The 21,187-nt window shown below is 47.7% G+C and overlaps 1 protein-coding gene and 1 pseudogene across 1 annotated transcript in view; both read right to left on the bottom strand.

Moving 5' to 3' along the window:
- Nucleotides 1-20,133, bottom strand: part of LOC136640248 (zinc finger protein 850-like) — a 32,098-nt gene extending 11,965 nt beyond the window's left edge. Inside the window, exons 1-5 of the mRNA XM_066615224.1 lie at nucleotides 20,089-20,133; nucleotides 16,307-16,446; nucleotides 15,561-15,787; nucleotides 13,850-15,161; nucleotides 1,682-2,520 (exon numbers count right to left, since the gene is read on the bottom strand). Of these exons, the coding sequence (XP_066471321.1) occupies nucleotides 1,682-2,520; nucleotides 13,850-14,674 (1,664 nt within the window). The 5' untranslated portion in view covers nucleotides 14,675-15,161; nucleotides 15,561-15,787; nucleotides 16,307-16,446; nucleotides 20,089-20,133. The remainder of the gene's footprint in view (nucleotides 1-1,681; nucleotides 2,521-13,849; nucleotides 15,162-15,560; nucleotides 15,788-16,306; nucleotides 16,447-20,088) is intronic.
- On the bottom strand, nucleotides 16,607-16,726 carry LOC136642435 (5S ribosomal RNA; annotated as a pseudogene).
- Nucleotides 20,134-21,187: the final 1,054 nt, after the last annotated feature.

Raw genomic sequence — 21,187 nt, 5'->3', positions numbered from 1 at the left:
CATCACCCTTGGGGTAGGGAAGGACCAAGGGAGATTCCCAAGTCAGCCAGGATTTAACCCTCCTCAACCTACACCATCTTCCACAAGCCCCCAAGAGCAATGTTTTTTTATTTAGCTTACTCCAAGTCCCAGGTCCTATTAACATACATGTCCTTGGTTAATTATTGCACTCAGTTTTCATGTAAAAGATTTTTATTATAGCTTTAAGGGAGCTTCAATTGCTCCAAGAACATATCTACATGAATTACAGTAGCTTAAAAACAAGAAAAGATCTTATCTAAAAAGAGGCTAAAATTACCATCTTACAGGTCTCTCAGCATTTCTTCCAGTATAAAAGCTATTAACCCCCAGCTCCCTTCCTCCTGCTGTCTGTCTTTTCAGGCACCCACACCCAGGTTTTATTCTCTAAATTACTGATGCACTACACCTGGGTAACAAACACCCGACTTAATCCATCTTAAAGGGAAAGGCACTTGCCCCACCCCGTGACACATACTGTCAGCATGACTTGTAACCTGCAATGGAGTTTTCCTCCATAAATCTATCTAATCCTGTTTTCAAGGCATCCAGACCAGATGCCACCACAACATTCTGTGGCAAGGAGTTCCACAGACTAGTTAAGCACAGCACATGGAAATATTTCCTTTTGTCCTATAACCCACTTCAGGTTCCAGATTTGTGGTGGCACTTGCAATGTTTCTAAGCAGTGTTTCCCAAACTGTGGGTTGGTACCCACCAGTGGGTCCTTATCTGATTTTTGGTGGGTCATGAAAAGTTCTTGAAAGATTAAAAACAAAACAAAAACTTGGCAAGCACCCTTGTCCAGCTTGCAGTAGAAAATCTTTAGCTGGAATGTTACCTGTAGTATACGGTAATCTTCATACCCCCAATTAACATGTCAAATGTTTTTATTTTTTAGTAATTGGGGTGCCATAGATCACATGTGATTGTCATTTTTAAAAGTGGGTCCCAGTGTCAAATAGTTTGAGAAGCACTGTCCTAAAGCAGCCATTTTCAACCACTGTGCTGTGGATGGTCTGCAGGTGCCACGGGAATTTGGGGGAGGATCATTTGTTAGTAGGGCCACTGGGGGATGTGAGCCCCTGCTATCAGTGTGGTGTGTCTTGTCAATTGTCAAAAAACTGATGGTGTGCCTTGACAATTTTTTGTCAGTGTGCCATGAGATGAAAAAGGTTGAAAATCACTGTTCTAGAGGCATCACCATCATAGGATATGTCCCCTAACACTGAAATTAAAAGAAACAAAGTGATTTCAAATGACTCAGGATCAAGTCACTGCCATAGTCCCGCCCCTGCAAGCACTTAGATGGTCCCCAACTCGCTAGAAGGAGTTGGGAAACAACCGCTCTAAGCAATTATTGTACCTTGAAAATTTTTCCACTTTTCAAGCACTGATGTGATTTCTCCCCCAAATGGAATTTTTTGATGGGTCTTCAGGTCTGACTACAGTTGAAACTGCAAGCCTCTGTAGGGTGTCTCCCCTGTGTGGGTTCTTTCATGCTCAGTCAAATTCAGGCTCTGACTGAAATGCATTCCACGTTCCAAGCATTTATATGCTTTATCCCCTGTGCACGTTCTTTAATGCACTTTGAAGTATGAGATAACACTGAAGCTCATTCCTCACTCCAATCATTTATAAGGGAAGCATTTCTTTCTGCAAGAATTTCTCCCTTGTGTGGGTTCTGTGATGTACAGTCAGCTGTCCACCCTGCGTGAAACTCATTCCACACTCAAAACATTCATATGGTTTCTCCCCTGTGTGGGTTCTTTGATGCAAAGTCAGTTCTGACCTTCCCCTGAAGCTCTTTGCACACTCCAAGCATTCATATGGTTTCTCTCCTGTGTGAGTTCTTTGATGCAAAGTCAGCTTTGTCATTTGAATGAAGCTCTTTCCACACACCACACATTTATGTGGTTTCTCTCCTGTGTGCGTTCTTTGATGGGCAGTCAGGTTTCCTCTGTGATTGAAGCTCTTTCCACACTCCAAGCATTTATATGGTTTCTCCCCTGTGTGGGTTCTTTCATGCACAGACAGTTGTGAGCTCTGGCTGAAGCTCTTTCCACACTCCAAGCATTTATAGGGTTTCTCCCCTGTGTGGGTTCTATGGTGCCAAGTCAGGTTTGTGCTCTGACTGAAGCTCTTTCCACACTCCAAGCATTTATATGGTTTCTCCCCTGTGTGGGTTCTTTCATGTTTAATCAGGCTTGACCTATCTCTGAAGTTCCTACCACACTCCAAGCATTTATATGGTTTCTCCCCTGTGTGGGTTCTTTGATGCACAGGCAATTGTGAGCTCTGACTGAAGCTCTTTCCACACTCCAAGCATTTATAGGGTTTCTCCCCTGTGTGGGTTCTTTGATGCACAGTCAGTTCTGACCTTGCCCTGAAGCTCTTTGCACACTCCAAGCATTCATATGGTTTCACACCTGTGTGGATTCTTTGATGTGAGGTCAGCCTTGAGCTGAAATGGAATGTTTTTCCACACTCCAAGCATTGATATGGCTTATCCTCTGTGTCAGGACAAGCCATATCGTTCTCTGGCAGCCTCACTGCAGTTACTGGCAGAAAAGTCACACTTTGTCTGCTGGTAGCCCAACAGGTAGGCAGGCTTCACTCCTGCCTCCCTGATAAGTCCTGGTCTCCAAATGTCACTTCCTCTTGGTCAACTGCAGTTGCTTCTAGTGACAATGCAGGTGGCTCCATGCAGTCCTCATGGTCTTCTCAGCTTCTTCCTAGAACAAAAAGAGAATCTTTATTAGCAGTGCAATCATGAAATGGAACCTCCAGCCCGGATGGACAATCTTCCTTTGGAGAAGTCAAAAGAGGGGGTCTCCCTCTGGATCCTCTCAGGCTGCACAGAAACCTTAATGTCACATTACAATCTTAAAATGCTAAAATGTCTGTGGGGCTTTTTTGCGAGTGGTTTCATTCTTTTTTAAACAGCATGCAGATGGCACTGGACTCAGCTGCAGAAGCTGCTGGAATGAATTTCCCTACGTTCCATTTTACCATTCATTGTGCTTGATCTCATATTGAATTGTCCTTGTGGGGTTGAAGCCTCATCTGTTTGTTTTTTGGGCAAATGCAAAATATTGAGATTTAATGAGATATCAGTCACATTCCATGAAATATAGCAATTTTCCTGCTAATCATGAAAGAACTCCAATTTTTACCATTAACTACACTGCCTCCTTGATGTTCCTCTGTGTTTGTTACAAAGTGGTTTGTTACTCCCCTAAGGGCAGACCCTGCAATGCGCAGTAACCTGCAGTGTTGTGGGCTTTCTGGGGAGAACTTCCGGTGGAGACACAACCCAGAAGGTTCTAATCATCGCACAGTGTTCCGTTGTACGCAGTTTTTTGTGTCTTCTTCTATGCTGAGTTGAGTCTATGCTGCATATAGCATGCAATCTGCTTCAAAGCTTTTTCACAGAACCTACTTTGCAGTTGAAGGAAAACTCTGATCCCAAACCTCCACTGCCTTGTGGCTACATCCAGTTATGGAAAAGGCTTCAGGAGTCAACCTCCAGGCAAAATCCGGAGCCGGAGTCCCTGAGGCAGTTCGTGGCTGAACATAGTCACGTTCTGGCAACTCCTGCGACGCCACTGGAACCAACCGTATTGGCTTCTGCCTTTCCATTGGACCATTTCAGCGACGTGGAGAGGGGGGATTTGCTGCATGGGAAACAGTCTATCCTCCATATCTACTTTACCCAGGCTTCGTGCACTGGAGAGGACACTGTTCCAGAACCACCATTCAGAGCACGATACCATAGTCTTCCAAGACTGAAGGATGCCAACAAGCACTTTGCAGTTGTATGTCCAGGCTGCAATGCCTGTCTGTAATACAGAGCCTGTTTGTTTAAAGAGCAGTTTTATGACCGGCTACTTGCTGGGACCACTAGGTGGGCACTGGGCCTCTGCACCGGTCAGAGGACTGTCAGGAGCAATCAGCTGTAAGTTCCTCGCCAAGTGACAGAGAGGCATTCTAGGGTGGGGGGAATGAGAATGGAAGATTGCACAGGGTCGCAACTGGGCATGGGGGGGAGGGCAGTTCAGGCCCAGAAGGGGAGAGGGGACAGCAAAGGAGGCTGCTGCTAGATCCTATTTCCCCTCCTGCGCCTGCAAGCCCTACACGGGTGTACTTGGTTCTGTGCCAGCCACTGAGCTGGTCCAGATCTGAGTAGACCCATTGAAGCTTTTGGGGCTCGAAATATGGTAAGGGAATAATTGTTCCCTTAACTCGAGGAGACCTCCATCTGCTTCCCTAGACTCACAAGATAAAGCAGCTACCCCTATTTTAAAGGTGCCTCTTTAATCCACTTTCCTGCTTGATTTAGAACAGCGTTCAAGCTGATCCCTGATCTTCGTTTTACACTCCAGGTAACTGCACTGCCCAGTGTTCCAAAACACCAAAGCATCACCTTACTTGTGCAGGCAGAGCTGCAGAGTATTGCCTCTGACAGCAAGCACTATTATTTCTTCAGCAAGCATTGCAACTTCATGGCTTGGCCTGAGGTAGTACTGCTGAGCCCGCTGCCTGAACCTTTACATTTAAATAGTGGCCCAGTAAAAGCAAGCTTCTGTGTCATGTCATTATTCTGGGGATGAGGGTGGAAAATGCATGTGGCTACATCTGCTGACACTTTTATATAACCACTATAAAACCTCTCTAGTACACTTTTAAAGTGATTACAATGTATACAAATGACATTTTGGAGTGATAACACCACTTTCTGCACGTTTCTTTTGGTTAAAAGAAAACTTGCCCCAAAATAAAAACTGTTGTGGTAGGGTGTGTGTAGGAGTCTCCAGCAGAGCGAAAAACAAACAGCAGCGCAACAGAAACTCGAGGCTGATGTCCAAGGCAATCTGTCAGAAGGCAAAGAAGCACTTGACAAAAAAGTTAGGTTCCATCACCAAGATATATTATTTACAAGGATATTTACCATAACATGGTCCAGCATACAGCAACACACATATACGGCATCCTGATTCCTATGCATCCTAACACCCTACACACTCACCGTTGGGCATTTGTCTGCAGCCTTGTTTTATGCACAAGGCACACCCACAATCAGCTGCACAGAGTCAGCAATCAGGAACAGCTGCTACTTGTTACTTGCTACAGACTATTCACCACAGCGTTTGTCACATTCCCTCCTGTGCACAGGACCTGAGTGATTTCCTGGGTTCAGACCCCAAGGAAACCTCTACTTATCACCAACCACATCTGAGCCCTGCAAAAACAGCAGAGATCTGTGCCACCATCTTTCTGCAGCCCCTTGAATGGGAAGCATAGCTGGGGCGATAGTGCGTGTAGGCAAGCACAAATCCACAGACCAGATTTGCCATTTCGTTTGAGGTTGACCTGCTGCTCTCCCATCTCACTGCAGAGTTGCTCCCCATTCATGGCCACTAATGAGGTTTGCTTGCCAGCTGCCCCAGCCTCCCTCCCTACTTTGGGAAGAACAGCAAACTTATTCTGCGGCAAGTCTGGGCACAGCCCTGTACTGCACTGAGCCCAGCTACAGGGAAGAGGTAGGGAATGAAGAAGGAATGAGGGACAAGCCTGTCAGTGGAAAAAGCAGTGCTTTTGTGAGAAGTTGCTGGAAGAGAGGCGGGAAGGGGAGCCAAAGTGGCATTGGTGGAGAAGGCCTGGGGCCACATTAGGCTGGCAAAGGAGGTGGGGATAGTGCTTATTGTTTAGAGGCAGAGGTACTTAACCTGGAGCAGGGCAGATTCAGTGTTTGTGTTTTGGAGGGGAGCCATGATCACTATCAACTTCAGAGCCCAGGTAAACAAGGAGGGTAGACCTAGGCTCTGGGTTGAACTTAATGCCCCCCCCCCCCCGTGGCCAAGGTTTGCTGGGTGGATCAGTAGTGAACCTCCCCAGCCCTGCGTCCTGGGGCAAAGGTTCGCGATGGCACCCCCCCACATGCAAATCCGCCCCTCCCACTTCCCTGGAGTGCACAGTGCCTCATGTGACTCAAGGACGCGTTGGGGAAGCCTCCTGAAGGTTCCCCGATGCTTGAAACCAGGGGTGTCCAAACTTTTTGGCAGGAGGGCCACATCATCTCTCTGACACTATGTCGGGGACCAGGAAAAAAAAAGAATTAATTTACATTTCAAATTTGAATACATTTACATGAATATTAGAATATTAGAGATGGAACTTATATGAATGAATGAAGGTCTTGCAATAGCTCAAGGCCTATAAAAGGCCTTTCACAAAGCAAGGCGTTCTTTCCTTCACTACTGCTGCTGCATCACAGGCATATAACAGCAAGCAGTGGAGGGAGCCTTTGGCCCGCAGCTCATACAAGAGGTCAAACAGCCACCCTCACACTGAGAGCAGTTGCGTGGGGCCAGCATAGGCTCCAGTAAGTCTCCGAGGGCCAGAGGCTCATTGGAGACTGGGGGCTCCCCGCGGGCCGGATTGGGAGTTCCCGAGGGCCGCAAATGGCCCCCGGAGGTCGGGGTTTGGGCACCCCTGATTTAAACGGTGCTTCCAGTTTGCCGGAAGCACAGTTTCCTACCTCATTAGGAGCTTCAGAGAAGCTTCCCCAGGGCCCTAAGGGTGCATGAGGCTCCATGCCCAGGGCATTTGCCCCATCAAGTGAATGGAAGGTCTGCCACTGGGGCAGGTAGACCTGGGCTCCCACCTGGACTTGTAGTCATTGGCTGGAATGGGAGCCCAGGTCTACTCAGCTGGCAAATCTGAGCTCCAAGTCCAGGTGGGAGCCCAGGTCTACTCGCACAATGAAACTTGGCCATGGAGACATAAGTTAAATCAGGAGCCCAGGTCTACCCAGCCAGTAGATCTGGGGTCCAAGTCTGGCTGAGTAGACCTGGGCTCCCATTCCAGTCAATCTTGCCAGCGCTCTGCCTAGTGGGCATTCTCCTGGAAAATTGGATAGGATTGGGCCCTAAGGGCACTGTTCTAACCAATTTTCCAGCACCGAGGTAAGGGCAATGCAACTCCAAGGTAAGGGAACAAACATTGCCTTACCTTGAGGTGGCCTCCATGACTGCCCCCCAACTGCAGGATGCAGCACATGTCCCACTGGCACAGCTATGCCACTGTTGGAAAGTTGGTTAGGATTGCGTGGATCACACCAGGATGGGGGCAGGTCTCAGTGGCAGCTGTGTCTGCCAAACGTATACCATCCTGGTGCAGTCATGCCCCCTGTCACTCTTCAGATCTACTCCAGCAAAGAAGCTAGTGTGGATCAGAAGAGTCCTGTAGGGGAACAGGTAAGTAAATGTTTATTTTTCCAGGCTGACCTGGTTCACTGCTGATGCTCAGGATACAGTGAATGCTGCATCCTGCACACCAGTGTGAGACAGGATCAGACCATTTGTCATACAAACAGTGGGTTTTTGCAATGTGCTTTACAAAGGGGCTACCCTTGCAAAGCACCTGGAAACTGTAGCTGGGATACAGGTGTGCCCCCATACCCACAATGGATCTGTTCGCTGAAGCCCTGCAGATACAGAATCTGTGGGTATGAGGGATGCCTGTCTCCGCAGCCCTCCACTCACCTCATGCCCATTAGGGACTTAATCTCAGCCTAGTTTTATTCCCGCCCCCCCAGTGTCCAAGGATGCTTTTGAGTGTTGCTGTGCTCACTAACCTTTAAGAATTCCCTCCAAAGATGTGGGCAAAATGTGACTTTTTACTAGACCACGGCCTTTAATCCTGAATAATTTCATCTGCAACAATAATATATTATAACACCACTAAATAGAGCTTGCAAACCAGCAGTTTCCAAAGGCCTTTTCTGATGCTAAGACAGACCAAGTCCAAGATGGTGGCAGCCACAAACCCTGAAGGATGAAATTCTGCATCAAATGGTATATGACATGATGGTATTATTCCTAAAAGCCACAATTTCCAGAATTTTGGTCACTAGGGTGTCACCCCCCCCCCCAGGATATCTCATTCCCTAGGATTAAAGAAAAACAAATAATTAAATAAGGGGAAGTCAGCACTGCTTCACCAAGTGAATTTTCTCTGTGGCCTGCCTGCAATAACACCCCCCCCCCCCACACACACAAATAAATCATTTAGATTTTCAGCCCTCCCCAGTGCCCACCTTACCGGCTGAAGCCTCTGTTTTATTCTTTGGGGGGTGCTGCCTTCTGGAGCATTTGTTGAGCTCCACTTTCGTCAGATGGGGACCATGCAGCTAGTCTTGCATTCCCCTTTGCATGACTTGATCAGGAAGCAAGGCATGTTTGCTTACTCATGAGTAAATGCGACCTTGTGGCTTAGTTTCGCTTTCCATAGGGCTCAATACATTCCTCAGCTTGGAGGGAGGGACCTACTTCTTGGGTGTTTTTGGGGGGCTGCTTTCATTGGATAGAAACCATTCTTGTGTCCTTGGATTCCTCTCAGCCTGCCCTTTCCGAAGGACTAAGGCAAATTAGCCTATTCAGAAGAAATGCGTGATATGGCTCAGTTTCGCTTTCCATAGGGCTCCATGCATTTTTTTCGTTTCCAGTTTTTTGGCCATAACTTTTGATGGAAAGGAGATATTTCACTCCGTTATTTTTCATTGCATTCTGCCAGAAATTCTGCATCCAACGGCATATAGTATGATGGGGTTATTCCTAACCTCTGTGATGCAGGGTCATTTGTGGTGTCACCCCCCCCCCAAAGGCTGGTACCTGGGGAAGACCACCCCCCCTGCCCCTCGCTAGCTAAGCCACTGGGTGGTACAAGTACCACTGGTTGAGAAACACTGAAATAGAGCCAATCCAAGAGCAGCTGCCCTGAAGCAGATTCAAAGTTTACCAGCTTGGATGTCCTAATGGGGGAGATGCCACAGTTTTTCTTTCTCAGCCCCTTTTGCTTTCCAGAACTGAACTCTGAGCCAGTTCTTTTGAGACTGTTCTTTTTACCTACCGCAGTCCTAGGACTCCCATTCACCCCGATGCGCTAGGACTCACCTGGGACAGTTGCTGACACATGGCAGGGGAGACAGTGGAAGCAATCAGAGCAGGAAGTGACTTCCCCACTCATTTCCCCCTCCCAGTTTGCCCCACTAGGAATCTGAAGTCACTTTTTTAACCCTTAGTGTTCCCATCGGCTGAGAGCTAACTAGGCGGAAGTCTGGACCCTCCAATTCCCTCCAATTGAGACAGGAATGCCCAGCCTGTCCTGGCAAACCACACCAACTCAGCCTGTTCCAGTAATTATATAACAACACCCGCAGCCTCTATGGCAGCAGCACTGACACAACCGCAGTGGCATCCTGATGCTAGTGCAACATCATCAGCATGATGTTGTTGAACTATCTACTACTGGATCATGGAAGCTAACAGAGGAACAGCAGAAATGGGCCCTCTGTGCCCTTAGGGTGGCTAAAAGATTGGTATTGAAAAATTGGATGGATAAGTGCCACCCTAGTGAATGGATTGAAGCCCACTTTTGAGTCAATGGCTTACAGTTGACAACTGCAAACTAGTATATTTGTGGATATTTGGAAGCCTTTCCTAGACATGTACATACAGTGTGTGAAATACACAATACTATTGATTGATTACTTAATTGCTTATTGATTGTTTAAATACCCTTATAATGTGTTTCTTTTCCTTTAAGAAGAGGGAAGTTTCTCCTTGTAATTTTCTTGAAAACAGATATATCTTAGTTTCTGTTTGCAGTTGTTTTGCTTGTATTTACATTGTGTTTTTAAATGTACTTTTTCCTCACAAAATTGAAAATTTAAAAAAAATTAAAAATTAAAAGCATGATGTTTTTAAGCATGATAAAAACATAAAAGCATGATGTTTTATTTTTAAAAATAACAAGTGTGAGATACTGTGAGATACAGGAAGCTGGACTAGATAGACCTTTGACCTAATCCAGCAGGGCTCTTCTTATGTTCTGCCACCCGTGTGACATCCCCATCTCATTGATCAGAAGCCCAAGGAGCCAATCGCCATATCTAATCATCCCCAACACTGCAGGCCAACACTGGCCAACATCCCCAACACTGCAGACCAGAGAAGTGGTGCAAGGATAAACTCAACAGGACCAATGAATGGCCAATGCTGGGTGGGACACCACCCCTCCCAAGTCAGTAGGAATGAGCAACTCAGCACCAAGCACCACCCCAACCATGGGGAGTTACTCCAAGATACCCCCTCCCACACACGCACATAATACAACATAAGGATACCACAGTATCTTCTACAGCAGTTACAGTGGCATTAGCAGCGGAGAGACCAAAGAAAGAACGTTAGAGGCCTGTATGTCCAGCGTGTGGATCTCCTCATACTATCCACACATCTGAAGAATAGCTTTTCTGGAGCACATCATAGCAAGGGTAGAAAATGAGCTCCCTTGGAAGAAACACGTCTCTCAAAAGCAAGGGTTCGAATCCATGTGAGGGCATCCACCAGCTGGAAGAAGCCCTTACGGTGGAAGACACTGGAGCAAGTCAGAGCCTCAACAACTCTGAGGCAACACAGGGTGTTGGTAGTTCCGTACACAAACATGCAGGCTGGGAGCCAAGCAAGATGGATTTGAGCCCACTCAAGAGACTTTCCCTCACTTTTTGCACAACTGGCCAGGAACACCTATGGTAGGATCGCACCAGTGACTTCACAGAGCTGCACTCTAACCACCCAGCCACAGGAGGAGAGAAGCAAAGAGTACGTCATCTGACATTTAACCCCTTACATCACCACAAACAGGCATACCTGGCTAGGAGGCTGTGGCACAAGGACCTGTCAAAAGAATGCTGCATGTGCCATTAATTGGGCTGGCATATGTCACAGGGCACCTTCTGCAGCAGCTCACCCAGCTAGCTACACCCTCACACACCCCAGACCCTTTGCTACATCACTGGCACCTGCTGGTGTGGCTGTCAACATGCTGTCCGCCTGCAACTGCCCAACATCTATTGTGGCAGGAGAGAAGACGGGGCTCATGGTCACTAAGGAACATCCCCTCTTTGGAGCAAAGAAATCACACTGTTGCAGACTCTTGGGGAAGAGCAACCCTTCTCCCCTGTAGAGTCCCCCCCCCCCCAGGCCAGCTGAGGTAAGAAACCACCAGGGTGGGAAGAAGGGACCTCTGTGACCTAATAAAGTAGCATAAAGCATGATCCAGTTGTCTGAACAACTGTTAAGATTACAATGTTACAAAAAGTCTCTTTGTCCTCAGAAACACAAGGCAGAAAACCTATGTGTGTGTGTGTGGGGGGGGGGGGTAACTGACATATACAGCAGGCCCACACTGTATCCAGCACAAGTTTGGGGCTGGCTGAGGCTCGGACTGAGGCAAAGGGAAACTTTCCCCCTTACTCCAGGGAGAGCTGCAATGGCCCCAATGGGTCTGTTCAGATCTGCGCCACCTGATGAGTAGAATGGAGCAGCCTGGAGCTGCTCAGTGCTGCCTGGGAATGGGGCTAGGATCTGGCATAACTGCTGGATCTTGGCCCTGCCTCCCGCCTGCCACCCGCCCTCCCATGGGCCCGCCCATCACCCACCCTCTCCCCACCCCAGAACACCTCCTCCCCATCTCTTCCCCACCATCCCCATGCTCCCCCCCGAACCCCGAGCTGGCCAAGCTCGGCCGACGTGAACTTACCTGCTCCCACCACCATGGATCTGACCTCAGCGGGCTGGCACACCTTTGTGCACCAGTGCAGCTTACTCTAAAGGAGTGGTAAACATGCTTTATGGCATGTTTGTGACCCTCCCGGGCAAGGGGCTTGCACCGGCCCAGGGCACAGATAGGATTGCGCCTTTAATGATATTAATAAAATTATATATCTTTTATAGAAACTTTATATAGTGTGGGCAGGAAAGGGAGGCTGTAGGAAGTGCAATTTTCTGCTTATTCCCCTCACTCACTGTTGCTTATGGGGCTACTGCTACCTACGCCAGCTTTGTCTCCCTCTCAAAGCACCTACACAGTGCCATGTTCCTTCCCACACTTCACAGAGGAAAATGGGAATAGGCTGATCAAATCTTTGTTCCCAATGATGTACTCGTAATGTTTCAATTTTTGTATACCTACTGTAAATGGCCTTGGATCCAAAAGGAGAATGGCAGGGTATGCAGTTTTTAAATGAAACAGTGACCTAAGGCAATAAATTGGGGGGGGGGGGTGGCCACCTTGATGCAGCCACCTTTTCCTTCCCAGCCCTCCAGCCAGGTTCAGCTGAAGTCCCAGAGGCTCTACCAGTCTTTTAGAGTTCAGACCAGCACATGCTATATTGTACTTGCTCCCAAGGCCCTGGTAAAATAAGACGATAGTAATATGGCTTAGGGCACAATCCAGCACTGACATAAAGGCAATGCAACTCCAAGGTTAGGGAACTAACATTGCCTTACCTTAAGGAGCCCTCCTTGACCACCCCCAACTACAAGATGCAAGACATGCCCCACTGTCACAGCAATGCCAGTGCTAGAAAGTTGGTTGGGGTTGCACTCTTAGCTGGCCAAAACTGGATTTAGGTGAATCAAATTCTTCTTACAGGCAACACAGCTATAGATTTATAAGTTTATTCAGAGGGAATAAATGTTTAGGTTATACAGAACACAGACATACTTGAACGGATTTACAAGTTACAGTCAAAAGCTAAACATCAGCTTTAGTCAAAAGTTACATCAGCTAAAACAATAAAGCTAACTACTTACTTGACTATCACCTGGAGAGTATGAAAACCACATAGGAAAATAAGGAGCACCCTGCTGGATCAGGCCAAAGGCCCATCTAATCCAGCTTCCTGTATCTTACAGTTGCACACAGGATGCCTCTGGTGCAAACACACAACAAGTTACCCATATCCTGTTGCTATTTCCTTCCATCTGGCATTCAGAGCAACCTATAAAACCCAGAGGCTTGCATACAGTCATCATGAGTTGGAACCTGTGATAGATATTTTCTCCATAAACCTGCCCAGTCTAGGCCAGGTGCCATCAAAACATCTTGTGGCAAAGAATTCCATTAATGATTCATGCCCTTGGTAAAGAAGTATTTCCAAACAGCTTCTATGCACTACAGAGAGATCTGATCTTCAGCTCGAATCCTGTTTACATTGTGAATGCTCTGTATGCTCTGACACTCTTATCGCACTGCAAGAATTGATAAGGTTTCTCTCCACAATGAACCCTTCAATTTGACTTAAGGCTGAACCTGAGAAACACTGCCTTTGTATGGTTTCTTATTTCTGTGGCTTTTCTGACATACTCCAAGCCAGTGATTTTCAAACTTTTAATCACTGGGACCCACTTTTTAGAAGGACAATCTGTCAGGGCCCACCATAACTGATGTCATTAACCTGGAAGTGATGCCATGTTAAGAAGTGACACCATTAATTTAGGGTACAATCCTATGCATGTCTAGTCCCATTGTGTTCAATGCAGTTTACTCTCAGGAAAGTGTATATAGGATTCCAGCCTTAGGGCGCAATCCTAACCCACTTTCCAGCACCGACATAAGGGCAGTGCAGCACTGAGGTAAGGGAACAAATATTCCTTTACTTTGAAGAGGCCTCCATAAGTGCCACCCAACGGCAGGATGCAGCACATGCCCCATTGGCACCGTTATGCCATTGCTGGAAAGTGGGTTAGGATTTGGGCCTTAGGCTTCAAACCTAAGCTTTGATCATCCAAATGTCTTCACCTTCTTCCCAGTGTGAATTCTTTGATGCTCAGTCAGGTTCCCACTCTGACTGAAATGCATTCCATGTTCCAAGTATTTATACGGTTTCTGCCCTCTGTGGGTCTTTTGATGCAGTCAGTTCTGAGCTCCTGTTGAAGTTGTTCCATACTCAATGCATTTATATGGCAAGCATTTCTCTCTCCAAGCATTTCTCTCCTGTGTGGCTTCTTTGATGCACAGTCAGATGTGAGCTCTGAGCGAACATTTTTCCACACTCCAAGCACTTGTATGGTTTCTCCCCTGTGTGGGTTCTTAGATGTACAATCAAGTGTTTGTTCTGACTGAATGCTTTTCCACACTCCAAGCATTTATGCGGTTTCTCCCCTGTGTGGCTTCTTTGATGCACAGTCAACTGTGAGCTCTGAGTGAACGTTTTTCCACATTCCAAGCATTTATATGGTTTCTCGCCTTTGTGCGTTCTTAGATGCACAATAAGGTTTGAGTTCACACTGAAGCACTTTCCACACTCCAAGCATTTATATGGTTTCTCCCCTGTGTGGGTTCTTTGATGCACAGTCAGTTCTGAGCTCCCATTGAAGCTTTTTCCACACTCCAAGCACTTATATGGTTTCTCCCCTGTGTGGTTTCTTTGATGAAGAGTCAGCTGTGAGCTCACAGTGAAGCACCTTCCACACTCCAAGCATTTATATGGTTTCTCTCCTTTGTGGGTTCTTTGATGCACAGTTAGCTGTGAGCTCTGAGCAAACATTTTTCCACAGTCCATGCATCTATACGGCTTCTCCCCTGTGTGGGTTCTTTGATGCATACTCAAGCGTGAGTTTGTACTGAAGTTCTTTCCACACTCCAAGCATGAATATGGTTTCTCCCCTGTGTGGCTTCTTTGATGCACAATCAAATGTTCGTTCCGACTGAATGTTTTTCCACACTCCAGGCATTTATGCGGTTTCTGTGGTTTTTCCCCAGTGTAGGTTCTTTGACGCACAGTCAGCTGTGAGTTCTGAGTGAACATTTTTCCACATCCCAAGAACCTACACAGTTTCTACGCTTTGTGAGCTATTTGATGCACACTTAGGTATGAGCTCACAGTGAAGCGCTTTCCACACTCCAAACGTTCATATGATTTCTCCCCTGTGTGGATTCTCTGATGTATTTTAAGATTTGATTTACAGTTGAAGGTTTTTGCACAGTGGGGACATTTTTGCTTCCTCTTTCGAATTTCATTTTCTGGACTTACTGGGATGACACTGAAATCCTGACAAGCATCAGTTTTATTTCTCCATTTATCTCTCTAGTTTCCCTCCTGCTTCTTTGATCTGTGCAATTCGCTCTTTTCTGTGGATTTTTGTATGAGAAGTAAATTGTGAGCTTGTACTGAAGCTCTTTCTGGAAAGTTTTTAAATGATTTCTTCTCTATGTGGATTTTCCTGCGTTTATTAATGTTTCATTTACAACAGATTGTTTCCTTGTGTATTCCTCCTTTTCCTTTTGCAATATTCCTGTTGGATTGGGATTTCATGGAGGTCATAACCCTCAAAAGCAAAAGATGAACAATCTGATCCTACCTAATCCCAACCTCCTCCCGCCGACACAGGTGCATCTATGGAGCACATGCTGCATCCTAGGATGGAAGGGCAGTTGTAAAGGTCTCCTCTGGGTAAGGGAACTTTTGCTCTGGAAAAACGTGCCTTTTCCACCATAAGTCTCCTCAGGCCTGTGCCAGCAAGCTCAAGATGCACAATGGCAACGGAAAGGGATAGGGAAGGGGGCTAGAATATGGCCTCACGCTCGTGCCTCCATTCCCAACCCACCCCTCCCCTGTTCAGCCTCCCTTCCTGCCCCATCCCTGTTCAAAACCGCCCTGTTCCTGCCATTCTTCATCCTCATTGTCAACTCACCGAAGCCAGAGGATAGTGTTGTCTCTGTCAGTCAGTGAGCCCAGCCACAGAAAAATGTGCTTGTGGCCTTGCTGTGCTTTCTGGCAGAAAGGATGTAGTGTTTGTGCTAGTAGTCTTCCAGGCAGGTGCTAGGCTTCTCTGGTCTCTAAAAATAACTTCTTCTACGTCAACCAAGGCTGGTGACATGGCACATCGCTCCTTTAGATCCTCAAGGTCTTTGTTTCCTCCTGGAACAGAGAGAGAATCTTCATGAGCAGTGCAACAGTGCAATGCAACCCCTCGCCCTGGGAGACAGTGTTTCTTTGGAGAAGTCAAAAAAGAGTGGCCTCCCGCTGGATCCTCTCAGGCTACACAGAAGATTTAGTGTCACGTTACCCTCATGTAAATGATAAGACTCTGTAGGGCTTTTCTGTGAGGGGTTTCTTTTTCCTAAATTAAGTGCAGATGGCACTGGGCTCTGCTGCATTTGAAAGGTCAGGAGTGGATTTCCACAGGCTCCATTTTACTACCCATTTTGTTTAATCTCATACTGAATTGCCCTTGAGGCACTGAAGTCTTATCACCAGCCAAACATGAACCAGGCAAACACTGGGGGGGAAAAGAGGTCAATGGCACCATCTTTCTGCAGTCACTTGAATGGGAAGCATAGAAGGGGCGATAGTGTGTGTGTGCAAGTGCAAGTTCCCAGACCAGATATGCAATCTCCTTTAGAGGTTGACTCATTGCTCTCCCACAAACCCACTCACCTCAATGGTGTTCCTCAAAATTCATGGCCACTAATGAAGATCACTTGCTAATCATCTCTCCATCCTAAGTGACCGAGGGCAGATCAGCAGACTTATTTGGTGGCATGACTGCATGCAGCCCTGACCTGCACTGAGCCCAGCTAAACAGAAAAAGCAAGGAATGAAAAACACACTTGGCAATGTAAAAAAGAAAACCAAAAGTGATGTTTGTGGAGAACTGGTTATAACAGATCAACTCTTTATCATTATTGCTCTTTAATTCATGGTTGGCAACCTTCAGTCTCGAAAGACTATGGTATAAGCCTACAGCACCCAGTATTCCCAGGCGGTCTCCCATCCAAGTACTAACCAGGCCTGACCCTGCTTAGCTTCCAAGATCAGACGAGATTGGGCATGTGCAGGGTAACAGTTGCTGCTCGGTCATGTTGTGAGAATGGATGATGGCCGGATCCCAAAGGATCTCCTCTATGGAGAACTCGTGCAAGGAAAGCGCCCTACAGGTAGAGCACAGCTGCGATACAAGGACATCTGCAAGAGGGATCTGAAGGCCTTAGGAGTGGACCTCAACAAGTGGGAAACCCTGGCCTCTGAGCGGCCTGCTTGGAGGCAGGCAGAGCAGCATGGCCTTTCCCAGTTTGAAGAGACACTTGGCCAACAGTCTGAGGCTAAGAGGCAAAGAAGGAAGGCCAATAGCCAGGGAGACAGACCAGGGACAGACTGCACTTGCTCCCGATGTGGAAGGGATTGTCATTCCCGAATCGGCCTTTTCAGCCACACTAGACGCTGTGCCAGTACCACCATCCAGAGCGCGATACCATAGTCTTGCGAGACTGAAGGTTGCCAACATCATCTTTAATTCATGCCTATGCCATGCCTTCATAAAAGCCAATGGGGGGCCATATTCGTGGATCCCATCGCTGTGGTTTCACTTATCTGTGGTCCCATTAATGCAGTCCTCCTGTGCACTCTCCAGAGGTGAGGGGAGCCAGGCTACCCTTGCCTCTGGATGCTCTTCTGAGCCCTGCAGAGGCTGCACAAATCTGCCCATGGCCTCTGAGGGCCTCACAGTGGCCGTCTAGGCCAGAAAAAGCTACTTCTGGTTTTACAAAAAGTGACAATTTTATGCCTTTAATATGCATTATGAGGGCCGGGAAGCCTCCATCGTCTTCCTTGGCCCTCATATTGCCTTTTAAAGGCATAAAAATATTGCTTCCTTTTTTTGTAAAACCAGAAATAGTGATTTTTCAGCCTAGGCGGCCATTCTTAGGCCTACAGAGGCTGTGGGCGGATGAGGCCAAAGGTGCAGGGGTAGGGGTCCCACGTTTCAGATATCTGGGGGGATTCTGGAAATGTACCCTCATGGATATCAGGGCCCCCCTGTATAAATGATTGCTGCCAGGTAACACAAGCACCCATTTAAAAGCCAACATATATGGGTGCCAGCTTAGCATGATGAACTACTTCACCCAGAACACATACACACAAAATGAACACCAGGACACAGCCTTTCTGAGCCACAGGCTAAGTTTCTGGAGAACTTTGTCTGATCTCCTCTGTCTGGACTGTTCCTTCCAGTCACACCCTGGATGGAAGAAGATATTCCAATTTGTGTGATCTCCTGTCTGTATTGTCTCCATTGTATGAGACCTCCTTTCACATACCTGCTTTCACAACTCCTGCTTGTGTTTGCATTCCCACCCCCCCAATGAATGACATCTCCCCATTTTGCCAGCTGTAAAACATCTTCATTTTATTTGTTTAAGGCTGCAATCCTAACCACTTTCCTGAGAGTAAGCCCCATTGAACAAAATGGAACTTACTTCTGAGTAGACCTGGTTAGGACTGTGCCCTAAATGTCACACTGTATTGTACCTGCTTGATCTATGATGCAACCCTAGTCCCATACATCCCCATTACACAAACATTAAAAGCAGCTCCATTGGTAAGAAGAGTGCACATAAGGTTGACAAAGGTGGGGTGTGTGCTTAATTTATAGAAGGAGAGGGGCTTAGTCTGGGAGAGGGAAGCATCCCATCCCAGTTCTGATGGGAAAAAGAGGGACCTAAAGGAGAGAAATGTTGTGAAGTATTATGAATGGACAGCACAAGAAATGTCAAGAGGAGAACTCTCCACTGAATTTATTTACTTAAAAAGATTCTGTTCCCAAAAGGACAGGATCCACAACACACCCAAGCAGCCACCTGCTATTCCAGCCCATTCCTTGGAGCCAGAGCAAAGGGACTGTCTAGCCAGGAGCCAACTTCAGGTTTGGGAAACTCTTGGGAGGAATAAAAGAGAAAAGTAAGTCTTGACCACAAGGCATCTGGGGATTTCAGATCCATCTGTTCCACTGCACACTCCCCCAAAGCCAGGCTCTTGTAACTCCCATACGTAGGCATGTAGCAGAATTAGCAGGGCAGAGTGGAAGCAAAAGCATTGGGTGATAGATCGAAGGCCAGAGGCCTCAGTTCGAAACCATGGCAAGAGATCAAATCTTTGGCTGGTGTGCCAACAATGCTCCATGCAGTGGAGACCAACTTGTGGCATGTCTGCATGCAGCCCTGTACTGTGCTGAGCCCAGCTAAAGGGAGGAGGCAAGAGAGCAATTTGCTTCTTGACCCAATCCTTTCTGTATGATGCTGTTGGGGTAGCCCCTCTGCTAGTCTGCAGAGTGCTTCTGCCAATGCAAAGCCCAGGTGGTCAGGCCCCACCTACAGCTCTGACAAATCACATGCCAGTGTGGTTTCTCTGGCAGTGGCATGGGGGGTGGGGCTGGGGACTGGGATGGGGATTGCGCCAGGATGGGATCAGATTTCAGAAGCAGCAGTACCCTATACCCCCACCCTGGCTGGGACACACCCCTGCCACTCTTCAGATCTACCCCAGCAAATTAGCTGGCATAGATTTAATACGTCCTGTAGGGGACCAGGCACTGGCCAGAGAGTAAATGCTTCTTCATTTAGTTCTGGAGGCCGACTGGTCCCCTTTGGCTGCACAGGATACAGAAGATGCTGCATCCTGCATGAGAGGGTCAGGTCATTAGGCATATCCAGAGTGCATTTTTGTAATGTGCTCTGCATAGGGGTGACTCTTGCAAAGCACCTGGAAACTGCAGCTGGGATACAATGGAATTGCACAGATTTCACACATTGGGATACAATGGAATCGCACAGATCATTGCTGGGGGCAGCACCTGGGATGCCAAACTTCTTCCAACTCCACTGATTGCCAGGATGTCTCCAGGCTCAATTCAAGATGCTGGTTATCATGTTAACAGTTTGGGGGGCCAGAAAAGTCAAGGACCAATGTTTGCCACAGGAATCTGCTCACCACTGCCGTCAACATCTGTCTTCTCTCTCCCCCTTCTAAAGATTGACTCCCTGAAGAACTGCCTTCCGCTGGCTTTCTCTCCATTTGATTTCAATGATGTGGGAAAACAGAGAAAACAAAGGTCCAAAGTTTTTGGACAGCAGGATGTCAGAACAAGATGGTGTTTGAGAACAGGCTCTTTTTGGTCCTTTCTGTTTCAGCTTTATCACTGACCTCATCACCGCACCCCCCCCCCCAACAGAGCCATCAAAGACCAGTTGCCCAATAGGCGAGCCAAAGTACTAATTAAGAAGGGGGGGATTGTCGCAGTTCATCTTCTCAACGCCCCTGCCCTTTCCCTTCCCTGGCTGGCCTTTGAGCCCCACCTGGGGGCCTCTCACCCACCCCTCTCTATCCTTTTCCACCCAGGCAGCCTTGGGACTCCCCTTTAACCCCAAAGAGCTTGGACTTACCTGCTGATCCCACACAAGTGGGTCCAACAAGCAGAGGACAGGGATGCAGCAGGAAGTGACTTCACCCCTCGTTCCCCCCTCCGCCCTTCTGGGAATCCGGAGTCACTCCGTTTAACCCTCAGAGCGCCAGTCAGAACTCTTTGCAAAGGGCTGAACTCCCAGGCGGGACATGATATTGTGCGGCTGGGTCCAGGAGGTCCCTGGAAGCCTCCAAGATGCAGGCAAGTCTCCTGCCTTCCTGGGGATGGATCAGCGCTCGTTCCCAGAGGAGACCCCGGACCAGCCTCGATCATTGACTCGGGAGAGACGGGATCGGGCCGCCCCTTTCTCAAAAAGGAGACCTGAACCTTCACCAAATTGCAGGATCAGAACAGGGTGAGGGCGAGAGGAGGACCCAGGCTGGGGCTGGCACCAGTGGGAGACTCTGGCTGCTGCCACCCTGTGCATGCTGTCCTGGGAGGAGGTCCCGTTGAATGCCATTAGACTTACTCCTGAGTAGACCTGCCTGTTCAGGCAGAGGTGGCAGGAAGAGGAAGCAGTGAAGTGGAGCTTCCGGTCCGGGGAGATGAACATAAGAACAGCCCCACTGGATCAGGCCATAGGCCCATCTAGTCCAGCTTCCTGTATCTCACAGCGGCCCACCAAATGCCCCAGGGAGCACACCAGATAACAAGAGACCTCATCCTGGTGCCCTCCCTTGCATCTGGCATTCTGACAGAGCCCATTTCTAAAATCAGGAGGTTGCACATGCACATCATGGCTTGTACCCCGTAATGGATTTTTCCTCCAGAAACTTGTCCAATCCCCTTTTAAAGGCATCCAGGCCAGTCGCCGTCACCACATCCTGTGGCAAGGAGTTCCACAGACCAACCACATGCTGAGTAAAGAAATATTTTCTCTTGTCTGTCCTAACTCTCCCAACACTCAATTTTAGTGGATGTCCCCTGGTTCTGGTATTATGTGAGAGTGTAAAGAGCATCTCCCTATCCACTCTGTCCATCCCCTGCATAATTCTGTATGTCTCAATCATGTCCCCCCTCAGGCGTCTTTTTTTCTAGGCTGAAGAGGCCCAAACGCCTTTCCTCATAAGGAAGGTGCC

The sequence above is a fragment of the Tiliqua scincoides genome, chromosome 2, assembly GCF_035046505.1.
Source record: "Tiliqua scincoides isolate rTilSci1 chromosome 2, rTilSci1.hap2, whole genome shotgun sequence".
In the NCBI taxonomy this organism is placed as follows: Eukaryota; Metazoa; Chordata; class Lepidosauria; order Squamata; family Scincidae; genus Tiliqua; species Tiliqua scincoides.
This window is presented reverse-complemented; position numbering and strand designations above follow the sequence as displayed.